Source organism: Lagenorhynchus albirostris, chromosome 20 (assembly GCF_949774975.1).
Source record: "Lagenorhynchus albirostris chromosome 20, mLagAlb1.1, whole genome shotgun sequence".
Classification (NCBI taxonomy): Eukaryota; Metazoa; Chordata; class Mammalia; order Artiodactyla; family Delphinidae; genus Lagenorhynchus; species Lagenorhynchus albirostris.
In genome coordinates, this window is record NC_083114.1 from 19,601,784 (window position 1) to 19,628,964 (window position 27,181).

Here is a 27,181-nt window from a genome sequence, read left to right on the forward strand (position 1 = left end):
GCTGTACGTTGGAACTTCCGGGGAGCTTTCAAACAAGGCCAGATGCCCTGACCGCACCCCAGAAATTCTGACTTGATTGGTGGGGGATGGGCTAGTTCTTATTTAATGTTCATGGGTGGTTCCTCATGTCAAGACTTCCTGGGCTCCCCGACAAAGTGAACATCAATCAACCAAAGGAGGAGAATCACCTAAAAATCTGTCTGCTAAGTGATGTGTAACCCCTCCTCGAGAGTTCAAGGGCTTGCGAACTGTGAGGATGCAACATTTATGAAACTGGTTTTTAATAGCTTACATTTATTAAACACAGATTGCACCACCAAGCGCCAGGCTAAGCAGGTGATAGCCTTTATCCCACCGAATCCTGACACCAGCCTTATCAGGTGGGGACTGACAGCACCCCGTTTACAGATAAGGGGGACTGGCAGTGCTTACTATTGCACACTACTGATGGTGGAGCCAGCAGCCCAGCCCAGCCCTGCCTGACTCCCGCCAAGTTCTGGGAGAAAGAGTCCTGGACCTCCGCCTGTCTTGCACTCCTGTGCTTACTTTGGGCAAGTACCTGCCCTCTCTGGGCCTGTTTCCTCACCCACACAATGAGGTCCCCGGGATACCAGCTCAGTCATTCTTGGACCTATAACCCTCTGACCCCCATCCTGCTTAAATCCACTGCCCCTTTATTTTTCTTCTCTTTTCAACTTCCTCCACCTCAAAATGTATTCGAAAGCAGGGTAACTAGCCTGGTGACCCACTCTTAAGAGAGGTTACTACAAGATTTTGGCCTCTCCATGATTTGAAGCAGGAAATCCTCCACGTGATTTTTTTTTTTTTTTCCTATAAAATCCAAGAGTTCTGGGGAATTGTTGTTGGGCAGAATCAGCTTTAAAAATTCTGGTCTGACGTGACCACATTTGATAAAATAGGCTAGGACACTCTTCTCACAGGCCATATCTCATGTTATTCCCAGGATGGATAATTCCCAAAAGTTTGCTCTGGGGTGTGAAAAGGTTCTTGGCTGAGAAGGAACATCACTTACTACTCATCCTACTGGAGAGTCACAGTTCATGTCAGCCACAGTAAAGGTGCTGATAAGTCCTGCAGTAAAGAAATGTAGGCAGTTTTTCTTTTCACCCAGATTTTTCTCAAGCTTCCTTGGCCACAGAACCCTTTCACTGAACACCTAAAATTGAATACTTGAAACAGGGCATACAAGTTGCTGCCAAAGCTACACCCACCTTTTTTTGGACCCTCCAGATCAACGCTTCCTTGAAATCTAGAAGACGGGTTACGAGTGAACCAAGTGCAGAACAAAGGCTAATGCTAGCTGTCACCCTCCAGATATACCATTTCCTCCCTCACAAGGGGGTCTGATGAGCTGGGAGGGCTGCAATTAACAAGGCAGCTGGCCCAGTGCAGCAAGAAGCTCTGTCATCCAACAGCCAGGTGGGCCCAGCTGGGTGACAATAAAGCCACCGTGGGAACTTGCACCTTGTCATTTTAAAGGTGGCTCTGCACCCTTTAGGCTGTCTGTGGAGTCGAGGGATTCATTCATTCACACATTGTAAAAGAACCGAATAGGAGACATGAGGAAGGACAGAATGTTCTACCTGAAAGAATGTTCCACATTCTTTTCAAGGTAGGATCAGCTGGGGACAGTCATTGCTACCCATGACTGCATCCAGCAAAGTTCGGTTAAACCCTTCCTCTGTGCAGGCTCTGATGATAATGCAGTGATGAATTAGGTTCAACCACTGCCTTCCAGGGGCTCACGGCTTGTGCGGAGACAGACATGCAAACACTCCTGATACTGGATAATTGTAGTGGGAGGTGGGCGGAAGGGCTCGAAGGAGCCTGGAGAAAGCAGAGCCTAGACCTGCCTCTTCCCGATGCAATGCACATGTCCCGGGCATCCTCTGTGCCCCGGATGCTGCAGGGAATAGACAAGAAAGACACAGTCCCTGTCCAAAAGATGCCTTTGGGATGCTTCAGTGTCTACCCCCCTCCTCAAAGAGTAAAATATCATCTCCTCTAAACTTTGGAAGTCCTCTCCGTGGTGCCTGTCATCCCACAATGAATTTGTTAGGACGCCTGTTTTCCCCATCAGGGCTGTAAGCTCCCCGAGGGCCAGGCCCTGTATTACTGAGGTTTGTATAATGGATGCATCCCTAAGCAACTGCCTAGCAGACACAAGATGTTTCATAAATGCTTTATGAAATGAAGAAATGGGTGTCAGTGGAAGGGAAGCCTATAACTCAACATATTATAAGGTCAATCTGAAGCACACCCTGAGAGAAGAAAAAGTGCTAAGATGTTCCACGGATGGAGAACATGGATCCGGTGGGGAGAATGTGGGGAGAGGGGAGACACCAGGAAAGCCTCAGGAGAAAAGTTGCATTGAATTAGATGCTAGAAGGTGAGTAGCCTTTGAGCAAATTCTAAGAATGAACAGATGAGCAAAGCTGAGAAGTCAATGGGGAAAGAAAGTATTCAGGAAAGACTGAAATCTCATGCGTGAGCAGAGTTTAGGGTATGTATCCTGTAGCACTGGGAACTGAGCCTAGAAACGCAGGCAGTGGAGAAGGGGCAATGGGGACCACCCCTTGAGCAGAGCCAAGCAGTGGTGTGCTGAGAGCTGAGTTTGGGAAATGACCACGTGCCGGTGCTGAATAATGGGAATGAGAGGGAGAGAAGCTGCGGAGGGACCACTTAGAAGCAGCCATTCTGAGTCAGCCATCAGTTCCCTAAATAAGTTGCCGGCCCCACAGCTCCACTGCCCAGAAGAGTCCTTCTCACACGGGGATAGCTCCCTCCCCTTGGACCATCAGAACCTATAAGTAGCCACGTAAAGGCCTCTGCCCCCCAGCTCAGCCACTAAGACCTGAGCCCAGCCAGCTCTGGCTCAGCCCTGCCTGGTCACCCCATTGTCCCCTGGGGCACAGCCAGCCTGTGGGCCCTTGACAGCATGGGCAGTGATCAGCAGGAACTGAGAGCCAGTGGCATCTTCCTGAGTCTGAATCCTGTCCCCAGACCCCCAAGAGAGATATGTTACACTCTACCAAAAAAGTGAAGGAGAAATATTGCAGTCTGTGGCTCTGCCCGCCTTTCCTTTAATCCCACTTGGGGTCTGATGGGCAGGGGTCACTGCTGAGGAAGATGCCAGGTGAAGAAGAGGCCCCTGGAAGGTCTGAGAATCTGGAAATGAGTGTCTGAGAGTCTGAGTGCCGGCCCTTGGGTGAGTTACCTTGGGTCTAGCTTCTCCACTCCTCTCTGGGGAACTTAGGGCACTTGGCTCTCTGGGGAGTGTTCCGGGAACTTCAGCACCAAAGGTGGGTGCTGTCCTAGAATTTGAGGTACCCTATCCTGCACCCCAGAAGCTTGATGCTGGGGCTCTCTGAGGAAGGAGGATCCTAATACTATCTGCCGGGGGACAGGCATCGAAATCCACGAGGGATAGCAAGGCTGGCCGAGCTCTGTGGGGATCCTGACCGTGCCACTTGCCAGGGCATAACTTTGGAGACAGCCCCTTAACTTCCTTGAGCTTGAATTTCCTCATCTGCAAAGCAGGAGTAACCTTGCCTGCTCCACCACTGTGCACTGTTATCACATGGTGAATACACACATGAATGTTCTCTATAAACTGTGAGGGCTCCGGGAAAAGTGGCCATGCTTCCCCCACCCATCCTGGAAGCCCTGCCTAGCTAGCCTCTTTAGCTGCTGGGTTGGGAGGGCCCCTCGGGAAACCAGGACCTCCCTAGAAACACAGCCTCCTCCAAAGGGAGGCCTGGGCCCCTAATCTAAGCCATCAGGGGCCTGACTGGGGTCACCCCAAATTAATAACTGCCTCCCTCCTTCATTGGGAGAATGAACTGAGATATCTGTGTAAAGGGAGAAGAGAATAATACAAATCAACTTATTTACAAAACAGAAATAGACTCACAGACATAGAAAACAAACATATGGTCACCAAAGGGGAAGGGAAAGGGGAGGCGGAGGGACAAATTAGGAGTATGGGATTAATAGATACACACTACTATATATAAAAAACAAGATACACACTACTATATATAAAAAACAAGATAAAAAACAAGGATTTACTCTATAGCACATGGAATTATATTCAATATCTTGTAATTATCTATAATGGAAAAGAACCTGAAGTGGTATTTACTCCTGAAACTAACACAATATCGTAAGTCAACTATGGTTTAATGAATAAACTTTAAAAAAAAATAAAATAAAAAAGAAGAGAACCACCAAATTGTTACTATTTATTTATTATATGCCAGACCCTGGGCTAGGCGTCCATTATCTGATTTAATTAAATGTTCATACTATCTCTATCACATGTATCTTATATATAATATGAGATATATATCATATGATTAATGTGATATAAATATACATGTGAGATATATAGATCTAGATATAAATATAGATACTGATAGAGATAAATTTTCTCATTTTAGAGGCAATGAGACGATATGAATTCAGGTCTCTCTGTCTCTAAGGAGCTTGCTTTTCTCTTGGTGATTTTCTACTCTTCATGGTGCAGGAGAAGGGGAGAATTTCTCTGAAGAGATGGGGTAGTACCATGGTAATGCTCAGAAAATGCTAGTTCTTTCCCTTCCCTTCTCCTAAAGAAGATGCTGCTGGGGGTGCCACCTCCTGGGAATCCCCAGGGCCCTGAGAGTGGGCCCTGGCGGCCTGGCCCTGTTGAGTTGGTAACAAAACATCTATTCATGCCCAAGGGAGCAGCTCTGGCTCTGGGCTGTGGGACAGAAGTCCAGAAAGCCAACACCCACATGCATGGCCACAGGCCAGGGGACCAGAGGTACCAACGAGCCTGGTGCCCGCCTGGATTGGGGAGCCTCACGGGGCCTGGCACCAGCAGGGGAAGCACGTCCCGAGAGGCAGCCAAGGGAACGCACAGTCTCCCTGGGCCTCACTGTGTTGCCAAGGGCCGTCTGCTGCGTGCCAAGGGCCGTCTCCTGCCAAGCACACTCACTGGCATCTGAGGACAACCCTTTAACCCGGGGGGCTCCTCCCAATTTATAGATAAACCAGTGGTTCTCAACCAGGGACAACCGTGCCCCACAGGAGACACTGGGCTATGTCTGGAGATATTTCTGGCAGTCAAACCTTGGCAGGAGGCGAGAGGCACTACTGGACAGAAATACTGCTAAACATCCTACAGTGTGCGGGACAGCCCCCAACGCAAAGAAGATCAGGCCCCAAACATCAACGGCCGAGGCTGAGAAACTGAGACAAGAAACTGACTCTTACAGGTATTTACCAAGTTCACACAGCTGATGAGTGCTGGAGTCAGCTTCTAGGTACTCATCCTCTGATTCTGAAGCCAATGCTCCTTCTTTGTGATGGGGAGACTCGCCCCAGCCAAGGCCAAGGAAACTGAAGGATGGACAAGCTTGCATTCCGATAAGCAGACAGAGTTGGGAGCATCCCAGGCTCTACTGAAAAGCCCACGCGAAGCCTGAAATGACCTGAAGCTTCCTAGGAGGAAGCTGTAGGCGGTACCAGAGGTTTGGGTGTTATAAACAGTGATTTACTTGCATTTGGGATTTGATAAATGCTCAGTTCCTCCTGTGCTCTCCCACCCCTACTCCCAGGTACGTCTGTCTGTCCTTAAGTGCCAACGGCCTGGGTGAACTTCCCAAGGTCCGAAAAGGGACCATAATGCCTTCCAACCAGAATTGGACATTTTGACCAGGTCCCTAGGGGCAGGTCAGACAGCTGCCATTCTCAAAGACAGGTAATATAGGTCAACGCATGAGCCATAGTAAGTGCACAATGAGGGAAAGTGAAAAACAGGCAGATGGGCCAAGCGCCACCACGGCAGAGATGAGGCAGGAAAAGCCAGCTCGGTGGGGGTCATGATGGCCATGAAAGCTGACAAGTGGGCCCCTGCCCTGAGCCCTGGTGATGAGACACGGTGAGGTTCTAAGTCAGCAAATGACCTGACCATTTTCTCCGTACCAGTTGGCACCATATACCCCAGAAGCCAAGTGTCTATGATGACAGTCCCAAACGAATTAGGTCTGGTCTCAGTAAGGAAGCTGCTTCTGACCACTCTAATGGGCAGACAGGCAGCCAGTCACTCCTAAGAAAGGGCAGCTGAGCGCCCAGGTACAATCCTTCCTTTGAGCCCCTGGATCCCTCACCCCACACCTGGGCAGTACCTTCTGGGGCCCCTCCAGTTCCCACCCCTCACTCTAGCAAAAAAAAAACAGCACTCTGAACTTTGGAATCCCAATCTACTGGACAGCTAGAGCCAACCACAGACATCACTGACAGACTGGCAACCACGCGGTGAAGTTGAGACCCCATAGGTAAGCTTATCAGGGCTCAGAAGCCAAATGAGATACTTTACTTGAAATAAAGGTTGATCCTCTTTGGGGACGTCGGAAAGCCTTTGATTAATAATTCCAAGAGCAGAAGCTTACAACTTCGAGTTCTGGCCAGCGAAGCCTCAGCCAGCTCTGACCTGGCTGGCCCAAGCCAAGAACCGTCTTCTGGAACCAAGTGGTCACAAACAGCCCTGCCCTTGGTAACCGGAGGCCTGACAGCAGGAGGAACACAGCAGGCACAGGAGACGAAGCTACAGACAGAAGGTGGCTAAGGACCAGGGCTAGGGCTAGGGCTAGCGTCTCTGCGGGAAAAGACCAGTCAGCAAACCCAGCACCGGGTTTTGCTCCCAATTCTCCAGGCTGCTGGTTCTCTGGCTAGTAGCTTTTAACCTTGACTGAGCTCTAGAATTAATCTGGTAAGCTTTGAAAAATTCTGATGCCCAGACTTCAACCCAGACATCTCTGGGGTGGGACCCAGACAGCAGTATTTTTTAAAGCTCCCCAAGTAATTCCACTGTGTGGCCAAGGTTGAGAAGCACAGACTCCAATCTTTCCTTAATGCCTTGATTAGTTCTCTTAGCACACGACGATGAAGTTTCGTTTACACTCTACAGTCAGTAATTCACACCCAAGGACTTGAGCTCCACAGAGAGATGATTAAAAGGTAAGAGTCCAATAAAGGCAAGACTCTTATTTTTTAAACAGTAATAATAACAAAACAATCAAACAGAAAGCAGACCTTTGCATCCTCTTTCTTAGCCAAACCGTCCTCAACCGGGACGCTGCCAAGCATGGTTCTATAAAAAGTAAAACGGGATCATGTCACTCAGAACCCTCAAGAGCTCCCCAGTGCCTGCAACACTGGGGTCCCTCACAGCCAGGGAAGGACCAACTTTGCAGCATTATCTCCTGTTCCTGACTCTACCCAAGCACACACTTCACGGGTAACTTTACTGGCACAGTTCCCCAGCCCTAGGATGTACCCACCTGCCCCTTTCACTTGTCAAAATTCTGCTTCTCTTGAGGGCCTAGCTAAAAGGCTACCTTCTTCATGAAGCCATTTCAATCCCCCCAGCTGGAATACATCACTCCCTCCTCCACACTGCGCCCCCCCACGCACAACACAGATAATTCTCTCATGACAGTTTTAATTAAAAGTATGTGTTTACGTATCTGCATCCCTCTAAAAACATGAGATTCCACTGAGAGTAGGGGAGATGCCCTATCCATCCTGGTACCAAGTAGACCCTTGGGGAATGCAAAATGAATGAATGAATGAATGAGTGAATGAGCAAACAGCAGGTTGAATGAACTACACGTTGTGGATATGTACTCGGTCCTCCACCACTGAGACCTTAGTCACCCACTGTGTGCTGTTTGGTTGTGAGATGCTCTCCCGGAAAGCAGACTAAATTCTGTTTTCCCAGGAAGGTAGCTTTGAATCCATCAAGTGAAATCATCATTACCCATGTTCCGTGTTAATCCTCTGGGCTCATTAACATGCCAGATAATTAGCGCCCCTAAGCAGGCAAGGCAAAGAGCAGGACATGGGGAGGAAACGCTGCCCCTGTTTGTGGACTATCAGTCAAGTGATGCAGGGTGAGAGACAGAGCCATGGTACCAAGGGTTCCTGGGGACAGTTACGCTTGCATTCACTGGGCGCCTCTCCCCTCTGTGAGCCCCACCCTGCTCCACTCTCTTTGCATCCAGAAGCCCCTCCCTCCAGGCTCAAAGCCAGATAGCCGAGGAATTATCCAGTTATCCAGAGAACTACAGGCTGGAGGAAGGAGAATATGAAACGTCCCCCATGGCCCCTCTGCCCGCTCCTGGCAGAAGCTCTTCATGCACTGCCTGGGAAGGCAGAACAGGGGAGTAAATGGGACCATGAATCTAGAGACCTTGGCAATTTCTTTAATCTCTTGCACCTCAGTCCTGACACACAATATGAGGAGTAAGAGTACCTCTCTCATCACATCCCTGGGAGGTGCTTTCCACACCACCTGGCACATAGCAAGTGCTCAGCAAATGACTGGCTCTCATCATGTATCCAGGTACTTAAATTAAATGGAATCCACATGTGAGACTTCCCTTTCCTACCCCACCGCCTCTGCTCTCACTGAGGAGGGATGCTGCATGAACTCCCCGGAGACAGGTGCAAGGCAGCACAAGCATTGGACATCTCCTGGGGAGGCTCCAGGGAAGTGAGGAGATACCGAGAGTCAGGACAAATAATTAGGATCCCTAATTTTATGACCTGCCTTACGCCATGTGGTCAGTGTTGTCACAGCCCTGTTCCACTAAGCTTAGTGCCTGCCACCCCTGTCCCAGGCCTGCCCAGGCTCAGGACCAGTAAGAACCATGTCTGAAAGGTGAACATCCCCATCCTGGGATACGAGGGGATCTGGAAGGAGCCTGTGGTTGCCTTGACTACAGCTGCATGGACTCCTACCAACCTGCCCTCTCCCTTCCCACTCAGTTATTATGGTAGTTATTACACCAACTCTATCCTCTGGAAACTGGTAATTAAAGGACAAGAATAAGAATTTATCCTGCCTTTATAGGAGGAACTCTTGGTTGATCCCCAGTTGATGAGGGAAAGCTCTTCTTTACAAAAGAATGTCAGCCAGTAAATGTAGAAAGAATTGAGAAATCACAATTTTGCAAACTCTAATGAAACTGTTAATTCAGGTTCAAATATGATGGTAAATAGCATATTTACAGGGTACCAGAGAATCATCCCAGAGATGACGGCAGATGATTTGATGATGGGAGGTGATGCAACAGAAAGATCCAGCAGTTGCTACCTTAAACAAGGGATCAAAACTAGCATCTCGAAGAGGGGGACCATCACAGAATAAGCTTCTGCTCTGAAGCAATACAAAGTACACAGCTTCATCCATGCAGTTCTCTTGCCAAAAACATTGACCTGCATTTCATTAACTCTTTAAACCCAACCCCGAGTTTATAAGAAATACAGAGGAGGGAGGAGCAGGTTAAGTGAAACCACAAGGAACTAACCAGACAGATTCATAACGCGGGATTATTGTACGGGACCACTTTGTATGGGTCTGTTTTCTTCCAAAAGTCAACACTAAAGGAAGTGTGAAAGCAGCATTATTCATAATCGCCAGAAAGCGGAAACAGGTCAAAGGATGAAAAGATAAATAAAATGTGACATACCCATAAAATGGAATATTTGGGGGAATAAAAGGAAATGAAATACTGATACAGGCTACAACATGGATGGACCCTGAAAACATAATGCTACACAAAACAAGTCTGTCACGATATATATATTATATAGTATGTGACTGCATTAGCATGAAATGTCCAGAATGGACAAATCTACAGAGACAGAGAGTAGAGTAGTGACTGATGGCGCTTGAAGGCCATGGGGAGGTAACAGCTAATGGACCCAGCTCCTTTTGGGGTTCCGTTTAACGACAATGTTCTAAAATTCACAATGCTGTGAATGCGCTAAATCCACTGAATTTTACACTTTATGTGGGTGACTTGTATGATGTAAGCATTGTATCTCAATAAAGCTATTTTTAAAAACTGTGCTTGTGTGTGTTATGTTGGGGGGAGCATTTTGATTAAGGAGACAGAACAACAAAATGCAACACATCAATCTTGATTGTATCTTCAGTGGATCCTGAATTTTTTTTTTAAATATATATCTTATTTATTTATTTTTGGCCTTATTGGGTCTTCGTTGCTGCGTATGGGCTTTCTCTAGTTGCAGCTCTTCGTTGCGGTCCTCAGGCCTCTCCCTGCGGTGGCTTCTCTCGTTGCAGAGCACGGGCTCTAGGCACGTGGGCTCCAGTAGTTGTGGCTCACAGGCTCTAGAGTGCAGGCTTAGTAGTTGTCGCGCATGGGCTTCGCCGCTCCATGGCACGTGGGATCTTCCCGGACCAGGGCTCGAACCCGTGTCCCCTGCACTGGCAGGCAGATTCCCAACCACTGTGTCACCAGGGAAGCCCGATCCTGAATTTTTTAAGTTAACAATCTGTAAAAATGTTTGGGGGATAATTGAGGAAATCTGAATGGAAGGCAGCCTAGTAGCCGCCAGAGCACACAGAAGGAGGGCCTTGGGGAGAGGCAGGAAGGCAGCCCAGCAGGGACTGGGCCCTTGTGAGGAGGCATCCAGGCAGAGTAGTAGTCTGTAGGGATAAGAAGATGGTCTGCATTCAAGAGAATGGAGCAAACAGCAAATAAGATCATGGGAGGCAGGTTTCCTACTGCAGGAAAAAAGGAAGGACCAATATGGAAAGGGCAAAGACTTCGAATGAAGCTGTGGTGTTAGATTAAAATTGGAAGTATCTGTGTCAACTGGTGCTTTTCAATATAGATGCAAATATACATGTAAATATCCTAGCTCTGTCCACTGGGAGGGCCCTGAGCCCTGACAACCTAGTAGCAGTGAGACCTGGCACCTAGATCTTGCTTCTAAATACCATTTCCCACTAAAAGGAGCCAGGATTCACTGGAGAAATAGCCAGTTACAGGACTTGGGCAGGAAAAAACAGGTGAGCCTTCTAGCTGGACCAGAAATATGTAAAGTGCTCAAGGGATTCAGGGAAATGTCAAAAGGACAGAGATATCAGCTCGAAGGGGTTCCCAAATATGGGAGATTTTGAGTTTCGAAAGAATATGAACAGATGAGAACCCACTGAATAAAACAGAAATTGGAGTCTACACTGATATAAATAAATGAACGAATAAAAAGGGAAAAGAGAAAGCTCTTCTGTATTTCAGAAAGCCCACTAAGAAATGTAGATGGAAAGATGGAATTAGAAAATCACCATTTGGCGAGCATCACTGTAATAATTCAAGCAAGAAAAATCAATGGATGATTTAAAAAAAACAGAGGGTGAAAGCGGGATGAGAAATGGGCATTTCCCTGGAAGACACCAAGTTCATCAAGTGATAAAAGTTAACACTATAACTATTGGGACAAATAAATATTGTGTGCTTCCAGATAGGATACAATGAGAAGAATCCTGGATCCATCCTGTGAAATTCAGCCAAAAATTCATTATCTGGGTCTAATCAAGAGGGAACATCAGACTGAAAATCATTTGCGAAAATGACTGGCCTTGAATTCCTAAAAAAATGTCAAGGTCATGAAGGTCAGGAAGAAACTGAGAAGCAGTTCCAGAATAAAGGAGACTCAGAATAAAGGATCCGGGACGGGATCCTTTGGCCAAAGAGGACATCGCTGGGACCACTGGATACTCAGGAATCCTTTGCACTAGTCTTACAACATTTATATGTTTAAAATTGTTTCAAAAGGGAAAAAAAATTATACATATCATCTCCTTTTGGAAGATTTTTAGAGCCTACCCTGTGTCGCCTTGTGCAAACTTCGGCTGTTGCACGTAATCTGTTTACTGCTCAGCCTACCCTCCAGGCTGCGAGCGCCCTGACCTCCTGGACTGGGCCTTATTCGTTTCCATTTCTGTACAGCTGAGCCCAGAGCATAGGAAGCACTCAGTAGGTATTTTCTGAACCAATGTGCTGGGCAACTCATAACCCCTGAGACTGGCTGGTATATCCCTGGACATACTGACTCACTGTTGGTAAATTCCTCCAGATAGGAAGCTGAAATATGCCTCTCTACAAACCCAGAGCATCTATCTGCCCTACAGCAATGAGCTATGTGTCCTGGAAGTGTCCTGCTTCTCAGGAGCATGTTGCCTGAGACCACAGGCTCCAAAGAGCAGCCTTCTTGCCTCACTGCTGTGGGGAGAACAATGGTCCCTGTTTGTTTAATCCCAGTCCATTGTGGCAACTTGACTGCACAGAGCTCACTTGTGATTCACGTGAGCTCCCAGAGGTTTGCAGCCATAATTCAACATTTGTTAATAGCCACTTAGAATGTCCCTGAAATAGCTAACAGGCCCAGGGGATAAAAGGTGTTCTGCTAAGAAATCATTCTAGGAAGGCAGAAGCAGCCTTGCCCCAACTTTAGAAGACACTGTTATTTCCAGTTCATAGAGATGCTACTCTCTCAGTGGCCGCCTCCTCACACTCTAGAGGGATGGGTATCTCTCGGGGCTGCCAGGGAGAAAGTGAGACCTGAAATTCCCTACATCATCACGGTGGACACGCTAAAACATCTTCCCCATCACCCCTGCTCCCGAGAAAGGTCCCTCGATTGCCATATCCAGTGGGGGAGGAGAAAACAAAAGAGAACACAGTCCAGCCAATCCCAGGAGAAAGCACCCAGGTCAGAGAACAGAAATGAGGAAACAGAAAAATATCATACTGAATTAGAAGCCGAAAAGTTGGTATGTAGATGGAGATGCAAACAGGGAGGAGGGTGAGAACCAACTCAGTGATTGAGCTCTACCGTGCTGCACAGTTTACAACTCATTTAATTCTCCCCAAATTGAATTAAATATCTTGTCCAAGGTCATCTAACTAGTATATGAGTATAGAATTTCAACCGAGATTGTCTCACTCCGGAACCCCAGCTCTCAACCACTGTGCTATCCTGTCACCCGCAAATTTGTTCAGAGCACACGTGAACTGGACATTCAAATCCAAGTCACTGATTTGGAGGCAGAAGCTCTCAATGCCAAGCTCTCGCCAGCCGGTTCCTTCAACAGATCTGTTTCTCGTAAAGTTATCATTTCTGCCACCCAGAGGCGGATTTAAAATGGGGAAGTGGAGTCAGAAAAAGCCAGCAAAGCAGAATCCCATGCACATCTGAAACAGATGCTCATTTCCTAATGTCGGACCCTGGAGCCCCCCAGCTGGCAATCTGGAGAGACGGCAAGTGTCACCCTGGCAAGAACAGACTTCTCCAGCGTCTTGACTTTCCTGAAGAGGGTGCTGTGGAATTGCCTGGCCCTTCCACCTGTGTATTCCTGAGCCAAGAGACCGGGCAGGAGAGAACAAAGGATCTGATGCAAATCTGCAGAGCTGGGAGGTCAGGGGGACCACAGACGTATGTCCAGCTCTTAGAGATGTGGTGCTTGCAACAGGCAGAAATCACGGCAGCAGGATCCAAAGTCCACCTTCCCCTGAAGAGGGAAAATTGAATTCACAAAGCTGATGTGCAGTGCCCCTCCTGGGCAGCCAGTGAAGCCAGCTGAGCCGAGATGCGTGACATCAGCCCAGAAAACACCTGCACGTTCATCAGGGGAAAAGGTCTGGGGTGGCCACCTCTCAGAACCAGTCATTTGACTGCACCTGTGTTCTCCTCCTCTAAGGCAGGAACTGTAGCTGGAAAGTCTTGTTCTGCAAAGTTGGAATATCCTCTTGCAGCACAAAACCCTCATCTGGTGCAAACTGTTATATGCAAGATGGATATACAACAAGGTCCTGTGTAGCACAGGGAACTATATTCAATATCCTGTGATAAAGCATAATGGAAAAGGATATGGGCCGTACCGATGTTCAACTCTGAAACAGATGCACTTTTTCCACTTTCAGAGTTATTGTGAGGATCTAATAGCATCTTATAAAGGAAGCCTGGAGGATCCGGAACCAGAGTACCTGTTTCAAATTCCACTTCCACCAATTCTTAGCTAAGTGACTTTAGGCTTGTCGTTTAACCTTTCTGAGCCTCAATTTTTTCCATACCAAAAAACAGAGTTACAGATAGAGACTGAATTCCAAGTCAAGAACAGGGCTTGAGATATAGCACACACTCAGAAAACATCGCAATTATTAATAGGTTTTGTAAACTACATAGTTTTGATCTATTTTTCACATACTCTGGGTGTCTTCTAGCAGGAGCTGGGTGCCTGGCTCGTTTGCAGTCTCATCCCCATACTCTGGGGATTTGCTGATGTCACTGCGGATTTCCCCCCAAAATCCTCTGTTCTCAGATCCCCGGTCACTATGTCTTATCACCAGCTCATCTTAGTAATAATAAAAGTAACAAAATACTGACACTCTTACATCTGGCCCAATGCTTAAAGTTTCGCTTCTATTATTTCATTCAACTGCTGCACACCATCCTATACAGTAAATACCAGTATGACTATTATTTAATAGGTGAGGAAAGGGAGGGGGGAAGGTTAAGTAACTTGCATAAGATCACTACCAAGATCCATTTTTTTAACTCACAGGACAGTTCACCTCTGACACCAAACGTGTTGGTTTTCCCCTCATACCAAGCAATTTTGACACTAACTACCCAGAGTTAGGGCAGACCCCATAGATTAAAGGTTCAGTCCCATAAGACTGGCCCCACTTCAGCCGCCAATCACCAAGCCACCTGTACTTCTGACCAACTGGCTATAAATCAGGGTTCCCATGACCCCCTCCTCAAGTTTGATAATTTGCTAGAATGGCTCACAGAAGTCAGGAAAAGTTTTCTTACTATCGCTGGTTTATTATAGAGGATACAACTCAGGAACAGCCCGATGGAAGAGATGCATAGGGCAAGGTCTAGGGTAAGGGGCACCGAGCTTCCACGCCTTCTCTCGGTATGACGGCCTCCCAGCACCTCCATGTGTTCACCAACCCAGAAGTTCTCCAAATCCCTTCATTCAGAGGCTCTTATGGAGAGGTCCCATTACATAGGCAGGATTGATTAGATCATGGGCCACTGGTGATTAACTTAATTTCCAGCCCTCTTATCATACGGCTGACGGCAACCCACCCCCATCCTGAAGCTATCCAGGGGCCCAGCAAGAGTCACTTCCTTAGCATAAATTCACATCCGGTTGAAAGGGCCTTATCAGCAGTAACAAAAGATGCTCCTCTCACCCAATCCCTCAGGAAATCGCAAGGGTTTTTCAAGCTCTTGTACCAGGAACCAGGGATGAAGACCAAGTACATGTTTCTTATTAATCAAAAAAAAAAAAAAAAAAAATCACAGTTATGCAAGCCCGGACCCCACACCTGTCTGGCACTGAATTCCACGATTGGCTAAAATATCTCATTCTGTGATTACCTCCGATGCCAGAGCCCCTTCATCCTTCCCACACCGGCCATAACACCCTGGAGCTCCCAGGCAGGGCATTCTCCCAGCCACATTTACTTCCTTCCCAGCCCCTATAACTGGCTCTATCTCTAGCCCCACCCACCCCAGAGTTACCTTAAACTTGAGTACCTCTCTGTCTCCCCAGCCCCTACCAGAAAGCAGGTCAGGTCCAAGCACACGCAAGATTTGCTCTCTAGGACTGAAGCTAGTGCCGGGAATTTATGACAAATTGCCCTGGGAACTGCTTCTCCAGGAGCCGTGCATACTGCCTTGGGGAGGCCAGGTCATTTACCAGTCACTCCAAGCCCCGGTGACCCTCACCCACACGTGTCCCGCACTCTCTCTGGATGAACTGAGCATCTTCTGTCTCCAAGTCTTCTCCAGCAGCAACATTTTTATTCCCCGCTCCTGAAACAGCCTCAAGGCTACGCTGTGTTGGGAAATGAGGTGGTGTTCCACGGTGGATGTGCTGGCTTGCAGTTACTATCAATTCTTCCCTATGCCATCTGTCAGTGGCCCTCACCTCTGACCCCAAATATCTGTTCCAAAAGGAAATAAATCAAAGATGCTCAGAGTTGAAAGTAACTGTAGAGGTCATTACATCCAACTCCTTACCTGACATTGATCCACCCCTACAGCGTCACCAATAAGCAATTGTATGGCCTCAGCTAGAGTTGATGACGGGGCACAGGTGGTCCCAGGATGGCTCCTTCTAAGCAGCTGATACTCACCTCTGTGAACGTCTGCCCACCCCTGGGTACCAGCACTGCATTCTGGCCTCACAAAGAGAAAACCTCATCCCTCTTCTCTACAAGGACCTTTGAAGTGTACGAAGACAGCAACCCCCCAGCCTTGAGTCACCTGCTTCCCTTTTCAGGCTAAACAGTCTCAGTTCTTCCCTGCATCCCTCATCACTCACGGTTTCTGTGACATATGAAGAGCAACAGCCCCGGTCAGCCGTACATTTCTCACTGCCTCCTGCTTTATAGATGAAGCCGAGCCACTGCCAACATCGAAGGCAGTCGCCTCCCCCCCCCCCCCCACCGCCCATGGCTTAAAGCCAGACTGAGGCCCATCTAGGAGGAAATGGCAGTGAAGGCTGGGAGGAGGGTGAGAAAGGGATGCTTTCGGAGACAGCAGAACTGGGAAATGGGAAATGACGAGAAGGCAGGTGTTGGTAAAGGTGTGAGCTAGAATGTGAGCAGCCTGGGCAAGGGACAGGATTCGGTGGGTGGGGGGGGGGGATGCAAGAGCTGAGAGAATAAGGATAGCTCAGCCCTTAGGACATGGGCAACTTTGGGAAGGGCTTTCCTCGGACAAAAAGTTCCAAAGAGGAGCAAACCAGCTGAGCCTACAATAGTGGATCCTAATAGAGAGATGCTCACTTGAATTATGGAAAGTCTCCCTTGGACATTGTTACAGGCCCCAGTGGAGGGCACATCAAGAAAGAATGAGGCTTGTAAGACTTTTGAAACAGGTACTTCCTTCTTTCTAAGCCAGACACAGGTCCATGTGCCTAAGTGAGTCTCCATGTTGTCAAACAGATGGAGAAGGTAAAACGAATCAATACATAGGGTGGGTTCCCTAGCACAGCCTGAGATGCGGTTTCTTGTCCACATGATTTATTGAGGGAATGAGCTCAGGAAAAGCCTAGAAGGGAGTGAGGTATGCACGATAGGGCAGGGAGAAAAGGTAAGCAAAGACGTGGTTTCAGGAGAAGTCTAGCTCAGCCTGATCGCATGGAAAGCTCTGGAGTGTAAACTGCACCATAATTTGTTGGGTCTTGAGGCAAGGTGCCTGGCATTTTGCACTCCTGTCAGTCAGGAGTCGCTGGCTCCTGGCTGCCCCCAGGTGGTGGGGAGGTGCATAACTTCTCAGATATCTCCAGGAAAGGCAGGGCCTGTAGACTAAGGACCAAGGGCATCCTCCTGTTCTCAGTGCAGAAGCTTGTAGCCGCAGCAGCAGGAAAGGGGATCTGGATGGAACACCAACAGCACCTTTCGCAGATGTCCTTGCTAATTTGTACACAGACCCCTGCTCACAACCGTAGGACCAGTGTGATGGAAACTTTCAGGCAGACTGATGAATGGGAGCCAGACACACACGGCTCACAGACAGAGTCTTGACGGTAGAATTCTGTGCCTCCGTATTCCCACTACAGCCACTCAGCATATCAGGGTATTTTTCCTTCCACTGTACAGCTCTATCTACATTACACAAATAAATGGATAAATATATCTGGTTACAAAATAACATCAACTCTCTGCCCCCAAGCATAAGTTAAAGTTATTTCAGCGAACAAATGCGAGATCAGAAAACAAATTTCGATTGTGTTCTACTGTATTACAGTTCTCCAAGTTGGCAAGTCCTTGGGAGTCACCTAGTTTAACCCCCTCATCTTACAAGTGAGGAAACTGAGGCCCACAGAAGCTAATTACCTTGCCCAAGGATGGGCCACTCCATCAACAGAAGTCAATAAACCCAAGCAAATATGTTCTTTCTGTGCTTTGTACTTTATTTCTCCTGAGTATAAATTTCTGTGGCCAGTGAGGTAATCAATAGGGAATGGACCTGATTCATGAGAAAATAAGTGCTGGGAGATGGAGAGACGGTTTAGCATCCAAAGGATGACCCTTTTCAGAATGTTCTTCCCAAATAAAGCCCATCCTGATAAACAGGCTTCTATCACAGGCTTCCAGTAACCACTAAGTCCCACCTGTATGGACTGGTTTTAAGTCTGTTGCAGGGGAGAAATATGACACATGGAATTTCAAATCTGCAGGGGTGCTGTAGCCCATTCGTTTCAGATTACAATAGATCATGGGTCAAATAGCCCCGCTGGTCAAGTTTGATATGGCAACCCAGCTCCATCAAACATAAACACTCAGATGAAACAGAGACGGCGCAAAGCACACTTTCAGATATCTCTAGACCCAGGTGGCATATTTCTTTTCTGCTGGAGAGAATGCGATACTCGATGTTTTGAAATATGAACTGATCTATGGGAATAACGCCTCTGACAACAAACTTGGTGCTAAAAGCTACCAATTCAAAAAAATTAAAAAATAAAGTAAGAGCTATCCATTCAGTGGTTGGGGATTTTTTTCATGGGATCCCATTTCAGCTCTTCCTCTAGAAATCGGTAGCAAACCAGGATTCAGAAACTTTACAGAAAACTGTCTAGAATTCATCTCTTCGTTAAGGGAAGGAGTTTCTGCAGAGAGGAAAAGAGAACCACTGTAGAGAGGGGGAAAGAATCAATTCCCAATTTGGTAAGCTTGCAGGTAGTCTTCCATCAGCATTGTGGAGGTCCAAGAACCCTCAGGGACAGAGATGCAGACATACAGCAACTAGGCACCAGCTTTGTGGCTCGCTGCCGCTGCAGCTTTTCTTGCAAGTAGATGGTGCAGGTCATTATAACAGTCAGCTCTTAGGCTGTGTCCTAGTCCTTCATCACATCAGACAGAAGTCAATACACCCCTGAAAGCTTTACTTCCAGGGAGCCATGACCTAACATTCTGCAAGCTAGAAGATCCCAACTGGAGGCTGGTACCACAGAGAACCACGCACACAGCTGGGCAGAGGTTGCCTCTCCAAGGGCATGGCAAATGCTCACAAAACTTCCAAGCAACTTAAGGAATAGGAAAGACCATCTACTTTGCATTCAATGCAATCTAGACCATTTTAACATGGAGGCTAGAAACTTCCCAGGTGAGGGAGAGTCAGGGCCTACACTGTGTGCTGAGGCGTGCAGGGATGGCCGTGCAAGGAGAACCTCCTGGGCTTCATGGTCCAGGGTCCTCATGGTCATGAGGGGTTGGGCTTCATCCAGGAACGAGGTCAAGCCTCAGTCAGAAGATCTAGTTTGGTGTCAACAAACACATCTCTGGTTCAACCCAACAAACATACAACAAACAGGACCAAGATAGCTTCAGGTAAATGCACACCTAGATTGTCAATAAATTACCATCAAAAAAGAGTAACTGGTGTTCAGCTGTGAACACGTAATCCAAGGACTCTGAGTTAAGAGGGGCAATTTCCCCTCCCTCTCACAAATTATCCCTGGATGCTGCTGGCAGATAAGACAAAATATATCCCACCAAAGGGGTATTGCTCAGGCCCATGGTGACATATCTTTGGATTTTATTTTTACTCTAAGTGGACCGTTGAGGGAATCTCTAACACCCTGGAGACTACCCAGGGGACCCAGGATGAAGAAAGCAAGGTGACAGTGACTAAGTGTGCACTGCATGCCAGACGAGGTATCACATATACAGATGTGTGATCCCAGGCATGACCAAATGGAGCTACTCCCCAAATACTAAAATAATACATGTAATTATACCTAAGATGCTATTCTGGGACATTTTTTCTTCTTCTTTATTCTTTCCCACACTTCCCAAGTTTTCTCCAGTGACTGGATTGTTTCTATAATCAGAAAGTGTACTGTTAAAATAATAACAATAGGGCTTCCCTGGTGGCGCAGTGATTGGGAGTCCGCCTGCCGATGCAGGGGACACGGGTTCGTGCCCCGGTCCGGGAGGATCCCGCATACCGCGGAGTAGCTGGGCCCGTGAGCCATGGCCGCTGAGCCTGCGCGTCCAGAGCCTGTGCTCCGCAACAGGAGAGGCCACAGCAGTGAGAGGCCCGCGTACCGCAAAAAAAAAAAAACAATGAGACAAGTCTTCCCAATGCAGGTGGAATCCTGGGTCCCTATACTGAAAAGGGAAGCCAAGAAATGGCTATTTCAGTTGACACCAGAGTCACCTGACATTTGAAAAACTTCAAACCCACTTCACACACTCACGACACACTGTAAGAGCTTTCCCTGTGCTAAGCAGTTCTAAGTCCTGAGAATATCAAGTTAGAAAAGACATCATGTCTTACGGGGAGGAGAAACTGAAATGGGCAATGAATAAAAATTATCAGTGGTTAAAGAATTCCGTTTTACATTAAATCATCTCTAAGGTTCCTTTCAGCCTAAACACTTCATGATTCTAATGCAAGGAAAAGTATAATGACTATTCTAGGAGAGGAGTAATCCAAAGGCTGTTTAGAGAACAGGAGAGGAAGAGCTTAAGTTAGATTATGACATGGGGAGAGGGATTGGCAGTGGTTTCCTGGAGAAGGCCACAGAGATATTAGAGCCAGATGTTTTGGGGGGTGGGGGGGGTCGTATTATTTATTCGAAACCCGGGCATGTTTGGCAGTTACAGTGAATCAACCGAAATACAGTTAGTTCAAGTTGCTGGATCTTTGATTTCACCGTTGTTCAGGGTTACACCACAAAACGCAACGTAACCTGTGGAAACTTCCAGGCTCCCCCGCAATGCATCCTGGGCAAGGCTGGGCCCAGCTCCTTCCGCCATCCTGAGGAACCCCTACACTTGGTCGCCCCTGGTCGCCAGCTGGCTGCGGTGCGGGGAGGTGGCCTCTGGGCTGGGCATCCAGTGACTTGGGCTCCTCGCTGCCCCAGGACACTGGCACGCACACCTTCACGTGGAGGCAGCCCCGCTCCTGCGCCCCTGCTTCTAATCTCCTGCGGGCCCGTTTCGCGTCCCCCAGCACCTGCAGCTCCTCTGGCCTCTTCCGTTGCCACCCAGCGCCAGGGTGTCCGTGCGGCCCGGCCCGAGTCCGCCCAGCCTCTCATCCCCAATGGCGACCACGCCTAGAGCCGGATTTTAAAGGATGAGTAGGATTTAAATAAGTAGACAGAGAGAGGTGAGAGACGAAAAGAAGTAAGAAAGGCCCATGAGCAAAGGATGCTGGGTCAGTTCAGGAAACAGCAAGTAACTATTGAATTAAAAAAAAAAAATCTTTGTTGGGTATTTACTGTGGGCAGACCCTGCATTCAGCATGAAGGGTGCAGAGAATGTGTTTGATGAGACAAGACTCCTGCTCTCAACACCCCACTCCCATCCACAGGGGATGGGAAATGGGCCATGAGCTTTCAGATGGCAAGAATCTGGTCTAGCTCTCTCCCTGCTACATGGGAGGTGCTCTGTTTGATTAACAAAGGAACGGATGTGCAGACACACAGCATACACACTCATGATAAAAGATGCAGGCCTGCTACCCAGGCCACTCGACTCTTATCAGGGGTTAGGGCAGCACAAGCTTCCTGGGCTGAGGTTAGTGGCATGACCTGGACCGGAAGCCAAGATGGCAGGTAAGGAGAGGATGTTTAGGCAGCAGAACCGATATGGAAGTCCTGAGAAAAGGGAACGTTTGTCATATTATGAGAATTAAGAAGCCCACAAACACAGCAGTTGACCACGCTCCAAAGCTGTTAGTGAGTCACAGTGTGGAATAGTGAGAAGGACACTGTCCTGAAGTCAAGACAGCCAGAATCCAGCTAAGGCTCAGTCAACACTCCCGGGGGACACTAAGCAAAGCATGGGGCCTGCCCTGTACGAGGCATCTGCCGTGCACTAGCTCTTGGCATCCTTTGGCCTCCCTGGATCAGTACAGCAACTCTGAGTGGCAGGTATTATTGTTCCTAATTAGAGACGGAGAGAGTAAGATTAAGAAATTTGCCCATGATTACACATCGAAGAGGGTACGGTTGGAATTCCAACTCAGATCTCTCCCCAAAGCCCACCTTCTTCACACACCTGCTCCTCATGTGATAAGAAGTAATAAGCTTAGCTAGGGACCCACCAGCCTGTGGCAAGATTTCCAAATATGGGAGCTGCCTAAGCCCTCCCCTCCACATCTCTATAATGCTATGTGATGCAGACGACTAGGAGTCATAGAATTGCCTCTAACAAGATCCCATTGTGGAGAGACGCTTCTTTCAGTAAGAAAAGAAGGAAATGCCTTTCCTAAGAAATCTCTAGTTTAAAGTACACACACATACACGCACACGCACACACATGCGCACGCACACACATGCGCATGCACACACACAATGGCAATCAGGTTAAAAATGCAGACTGAAGGGTCATTTGCAATCCTGAACTTGGAGGCAGATGAACCCCAATGTGATAAGCAGAGAAACAATGTGAAACAGTCACGTGCTAGTCACAGGCAGTGGGGTTGCCACCTGTCCACAATAGTTAGCTATTGAACCCAGCTGTGACCTCCACTCTACAAAACCCCAGCTCTGCGATGCTGGGCTTTAACCCAGGGCTCAGAAAGCAGCAGCCTCCCCTCTCTCTCTGGTCTATCCTGACAGCATTATTAATCAACTGACTCTTCTGGAGGGCTGCAAACAGGGCAGGTAGGCTGGACAATAAAAGCCCTCCTACAACGGGCTTCGCTGGTGGCTCAGTGGTTAAGAATCCACCTGCCAATGCAGGCAACACGGGTTCGATCCCTGGCCCGGGAAGATCGCACATGCCGCGGAGCAAGGAAGCCCATGTGCCAGAACTACTGAGCCTGCGCGCCACAGCTACTGAGTCTGTGTGCCACAACTACTGAAGCCCACGCGCCTAGAGCCTGTGCTCCGCAACGAGAAGCCACTGCAATGAGAAGTCCGCGCACCGCAACCAAGAGCAGCCCCCGCTCACGCAACTAGAGAAAGCCTGCAAACGGCAACGAAGACCCAGCACAGCCAAACATAAAAACAAAGAAATAAATTTATATTAAAAAACCCCTCCTACGAATCTTGAAAATAACCCCGCCTTACATCTTGTGACATCTAGTTGTCACAAGGCACAAGAGATTTTTCACATATATGGTCTCACATGATTCGTTCTCCTTGTGAGTTACAAAATCACATGTTACTATCACATGTTCCACGAGCAAGTCGATACCAAGAGAGGGTACAAAATACGACCCAGGGAATAAGCTAGGAAATGACGGAGCTGGGATTCGAACCTATGTTTTCCTACTCCCAATCTTAACTTCAGCTCATCCAGTCATGGCCAGAGACACACCCCCTGGCCAGCCCTCTCACCCCAACTCCTTTCCTTCCACTCTGGGTCAGCAGGGCGATCTCCGCTGTGTAGACACTGTTGAATCAAAGCCCTCCTCTCCTCTTCCAGGAAAGAAAAGTATGTGCCTATCTGAAGTCAGACGGTCTTAGGTCAGGGCTAAGAGCGTACCTGCCCAATCATGCAGCACACCTGTTTACATGGCAGTCAGCGTCCCACACCTGGCTTCTGGGACTTTTAACCTCCACAGACAACCTTCGCTCTGCTAGAATCATGGCTCATTCGCTAATTAAAGGGTATTATGCACACCGGCTAAGAACTTGGAATAAGGAAGCGTATGCGAAAGCATTAGCCCTGGAGATGGCACTAGGTACGCTTCGCAGAAAAAGAAAACCAGGAAAAATGATCCACCTGGGGCAGCCCCTCCCCACACTTCACTCTCTAATAAGCTAGCCACAGCTCATAGGGAAGGAAGCCACTCAGCATAGGACAAGCCCAGGGAGAGCCCAGTAAATTAACCAAAGGGAGAGGGATACACAGTAGAGAGAATGAATGACAGAGAAAGCTGGTGAACCAACTTCTCCCATAACCACCTGTGAGGTCTCGCTCTCCTCCGGTGCACCCCAGGCCAAGGAGCCAGGGAGACAAGGGCGAGTGGGAAGGATTAGCCCTCACTTCAAGGTCTTGGAATGAACTTGGCATCATGTCCGTGCCTTGTAGCATGGCTGCTCATTGCAATCAACGGGTGAAAAAGATCAGCCTCCTGCCTGGAGTATGCGCCAGGCTTCCTAGAGTGGGTGCCCTTTTGGACACTCTCCTGAACAGCTTGGCAATCCAGCCCTGAGACCCGTCCCCTTTTCAATGCTAGAGGAGGTCATCCATTGAGAGTCAGTCTAAGGAGGGACACTCAACCAAATCAGTCTTGAACCAGGTAAGGATGGCAGATAATGACATGACACTTACTAAGTAATAAATTGTGTCCACAGGCAGCTTCATTATTTAAGAGACAACCTGGAAAGGTCAAAGGGTTGGGTCAGGTTTTACAGCCTGATCTTTGGCCTCTTGGGACCCCAGGGACCGAAATGATAGGCTAAGTACAAAACTGCAGCCTGGGATCAAAGAACCTTTACTTCTAAGTGGAACTTGGTCATGAATTGAGAGGAAGCCACTAGGTGGACATGTGGTTATGAGGATGCTTGAGAACCTGGCCCAGGGTCTGCTACCAACTACAGTTGCTCTCGGTGCCACCTTCTCTCTCTCCCTCTGCTGTCTGCATGTTCCATGTGTGTTTCTGAGCTGCGTGGTGCAGTGGTGAAGCGGAGCGTTGCCACGGCACTAGAAAGCACGGGGTGGATACAGGGATAGTTTCAGCCTCCAAGAATGAGGCTTTTTCCCCAACTCTCCCCAAGCCACCCAAGACATTGTGCGTCACATGTTTTCGGATCCTGTTTGCTCCATTTAGAAAGGTTTCCAGGACTGCTGGTCCCTTCCCCCCAGCTCAGACTTGCTTCCTCTTTAGCATACATACACCACAGCCTGATCTTGCTGGGCTCTTTTGCATAGTGTTTCAAATGGATAATACAAAACAACTCCCCCAGGAAAGAGAGCTCCAGGGGATGCCAGAGGCAATGAGCCCTCCCCAGCCCCACGCCCCACCCCCACCCACCCCCAGGCACTCTTGGCTTTTCCAGAATCAGAGACAGCGCACAGCAAGCATAGAGGCTGTGTGCAGAGACTGGTTGTAGCATTAAAAGAAACTCAGAGCAAGAGTCTGGTAGGCAGTGGCCCTGAGAGCCGGCGGGGAGTGGATGCACCACAGAGAAAGGTAGAGCATGTCTTAATTAGGCAGAGGACCTCAGACAAGAGCTGACAACAGAGTCCAGTCTCTTTGCAATTGCAGTACCTGCCACCCCGAAATTACAACTGCAATTTGGCTCAAGGCTCTGAGACTCAAAAGCTCTCGGTTCTCCCTTAAGGCGGCTTTGGGAGAAGCCCACACTGGGCTTCCGGAGGGGCCCACAGCACTTGATGTCCCAGACCCGCCTGGGAGCAAGGAGGTGTGGGCAGCTGCAACCAGACCTGTTATGCCAAGTTCTGCCCAGCAGCCCACTAATTAGGCAGACACAGAACCCTGGCAGCCACAGCTCTCCTCCCATTCTTCCCCTGCCCCTCCAGGAAGCCCCGTCCCGAATGGGATCCACCTCCCCCTCCGCTCTTCCTCTTTACTCAGCTCCACTCTCCTCCTCCAGGCTTGCGGATCCCACAGCTGCTTGCCCCCTCCCCACACCGCCCCTCTGTATCCACGTATCCACGTTGTTAAGGGATCATCATACAGACAGCAAACGAGCCTTTGAGTTTCAAGCTGAAACTCGCAGACCAGCCAGCCTGCAACGTTTCACCCTCCCAGACATCTCACTGCCCGTCCTGTGCATGGGTCTCCACATAGACCCTCCTCTTTGGCCCAGGGACCCTGAACATCTCTTTGTTTTTGAACTGCCAGCAGACCAGACAGAGACCCGGGGTTCCCCTGGCCTCTCCTCTCCCCGCACGGAGCTCAGAATCCACACAGGAAAAGGAAGGAAAGAGACTTCCACACCTTTGCAGCATCACCTGCTCCAGCAAGCTCCCAAAGCCACTGGAACCATCCAGGCTGCCTGGTGCCCCCCACCCCCTTTCCTGGCAGCTTTAAGCTCCAGCCCAGCCCACAGGATGCAGTGCCTGATGCCACTTCCGAGCAGAGAGAGAGAAAATGCCACCTCGGCAATGACAAGCTGTCCCAGTCACACAGCTCAGACACCGTGTGCCCTGGACCACGGACGGCTCAGGCCTCCTCCCTCTGGGTGGGTGGAAGGCAACTCAGCACCCCTAGGGTAACGATCCTCCACCACAGCCAGGCCCCCCCTGCTCGCCCCGCACATCTGACCAGACAGGAGTGCTCCAACCCAGCAGGCAGGCCTCTCCGACCATTCCAACAACTCTGGCCAACTACCCTCTTGGCCTCCAACTGAGACACTGCTCTCTCTCCTGCTCCAAAGCACAGAGAGACCTCGAACGAAGCCGCAGACCGCCAGCATGGTACTTCTCAAAAGGACTGAGCGCAAAAATGAGCTGAAAGCCAAGTACTCACTGTGGTGAAGTCCTGGTGGCCACACTCCTGCCCTTTGAACTTGCAGTAGAGCATCATATCCTTCAGGTCATGGCCCACGCGGTGCAGGAACTCCAACATGCTGAACTGCTTGGGTTTGTAGTGCTTGAAGTTGGCCTTCTGCCGCAGGGCCTCCAGCACCATGGGGTCAGCCAGGTGCGGGTCCGGGATCTGCAGGTTGACGTCCAACAGGGCAAGCAGCTCCCCGGCATGGTACAGATCATTGGTGGTGAGCCTGGAGAAGCGGAAGCCGTTGAGGTTACAGAGGGTCACGGCTGGGAAGACCAGGCTTTGGGCCACCACCTCATCCACCTTGGTGACGTGCTGGTAAGAGAAGTAGTAGGACACCCTCTCAGAGCTCTCCACCAGCAGCAGGCCCAGAGAGCCCACGAAGGCCATGGCCCAGAGCACACGCCGGATGGTCAGCGGCCCGTACACGAAGATGTGGCGGATGCCGTGGAGGGTGGAGGTGTTGGCGAAGATCTGGATGCTAGAGGGCTGCAGGCTACCCTCGCTGGGGCTCTCCTTGAGGTCCATGGGGACCCTGCGCAGTTCCGCAACTGGCTTCAGGTTGATCAGATTTCAGGGAAGAGTTCCCAGTCCTCGGGCTCTGCTTAAACCTTGACGTTCAAGGGAGGGAAGGAAAGGCAAGCATCAGGCCAGGTGCCGTGAGTTTATCCTGAGAGCCCAGCCGCACGCTGCCAGGGGTGAGTGTTTATATAAAACCCATTCAAACTCTAGCTCCTGATTTTGTCCAGGCGATAAGGAAGGCTGGTTTTATTTAGGGAGACACCAAGGTGATGTGGAAGAGATGTGGGTGGGAAGGGAGAGCTTAGCCAATGGAAATAAAGTC

At 49.0% G+C, this 27,181-nt stretch overlaps 1 protein-coding gene across 1 annotated transcript in view; it reads right to left on the bottom strand.

Moving 5' to 3' along the window:
• Positions 1 to 26,865, bottom strand: part of ASIC2 (acid sensing ion channel subunit 2) — a 1,026,308-nt gene extending 999,443 nt beyond the window's left edge. The window contains exon 1 of the mRNA XM_060133625.1: positions 26,311 to 26,865. Within this exon, the coding sequence (XP_059989608.1) occupies positions 26,311 to 26,865 (555 nt within the window). The remainder of the gene's footprint in view (positions 1 to 26,310) is intronic.
• Positions 26,866 to 27,181: the final 316 nt, after the last annotated feature.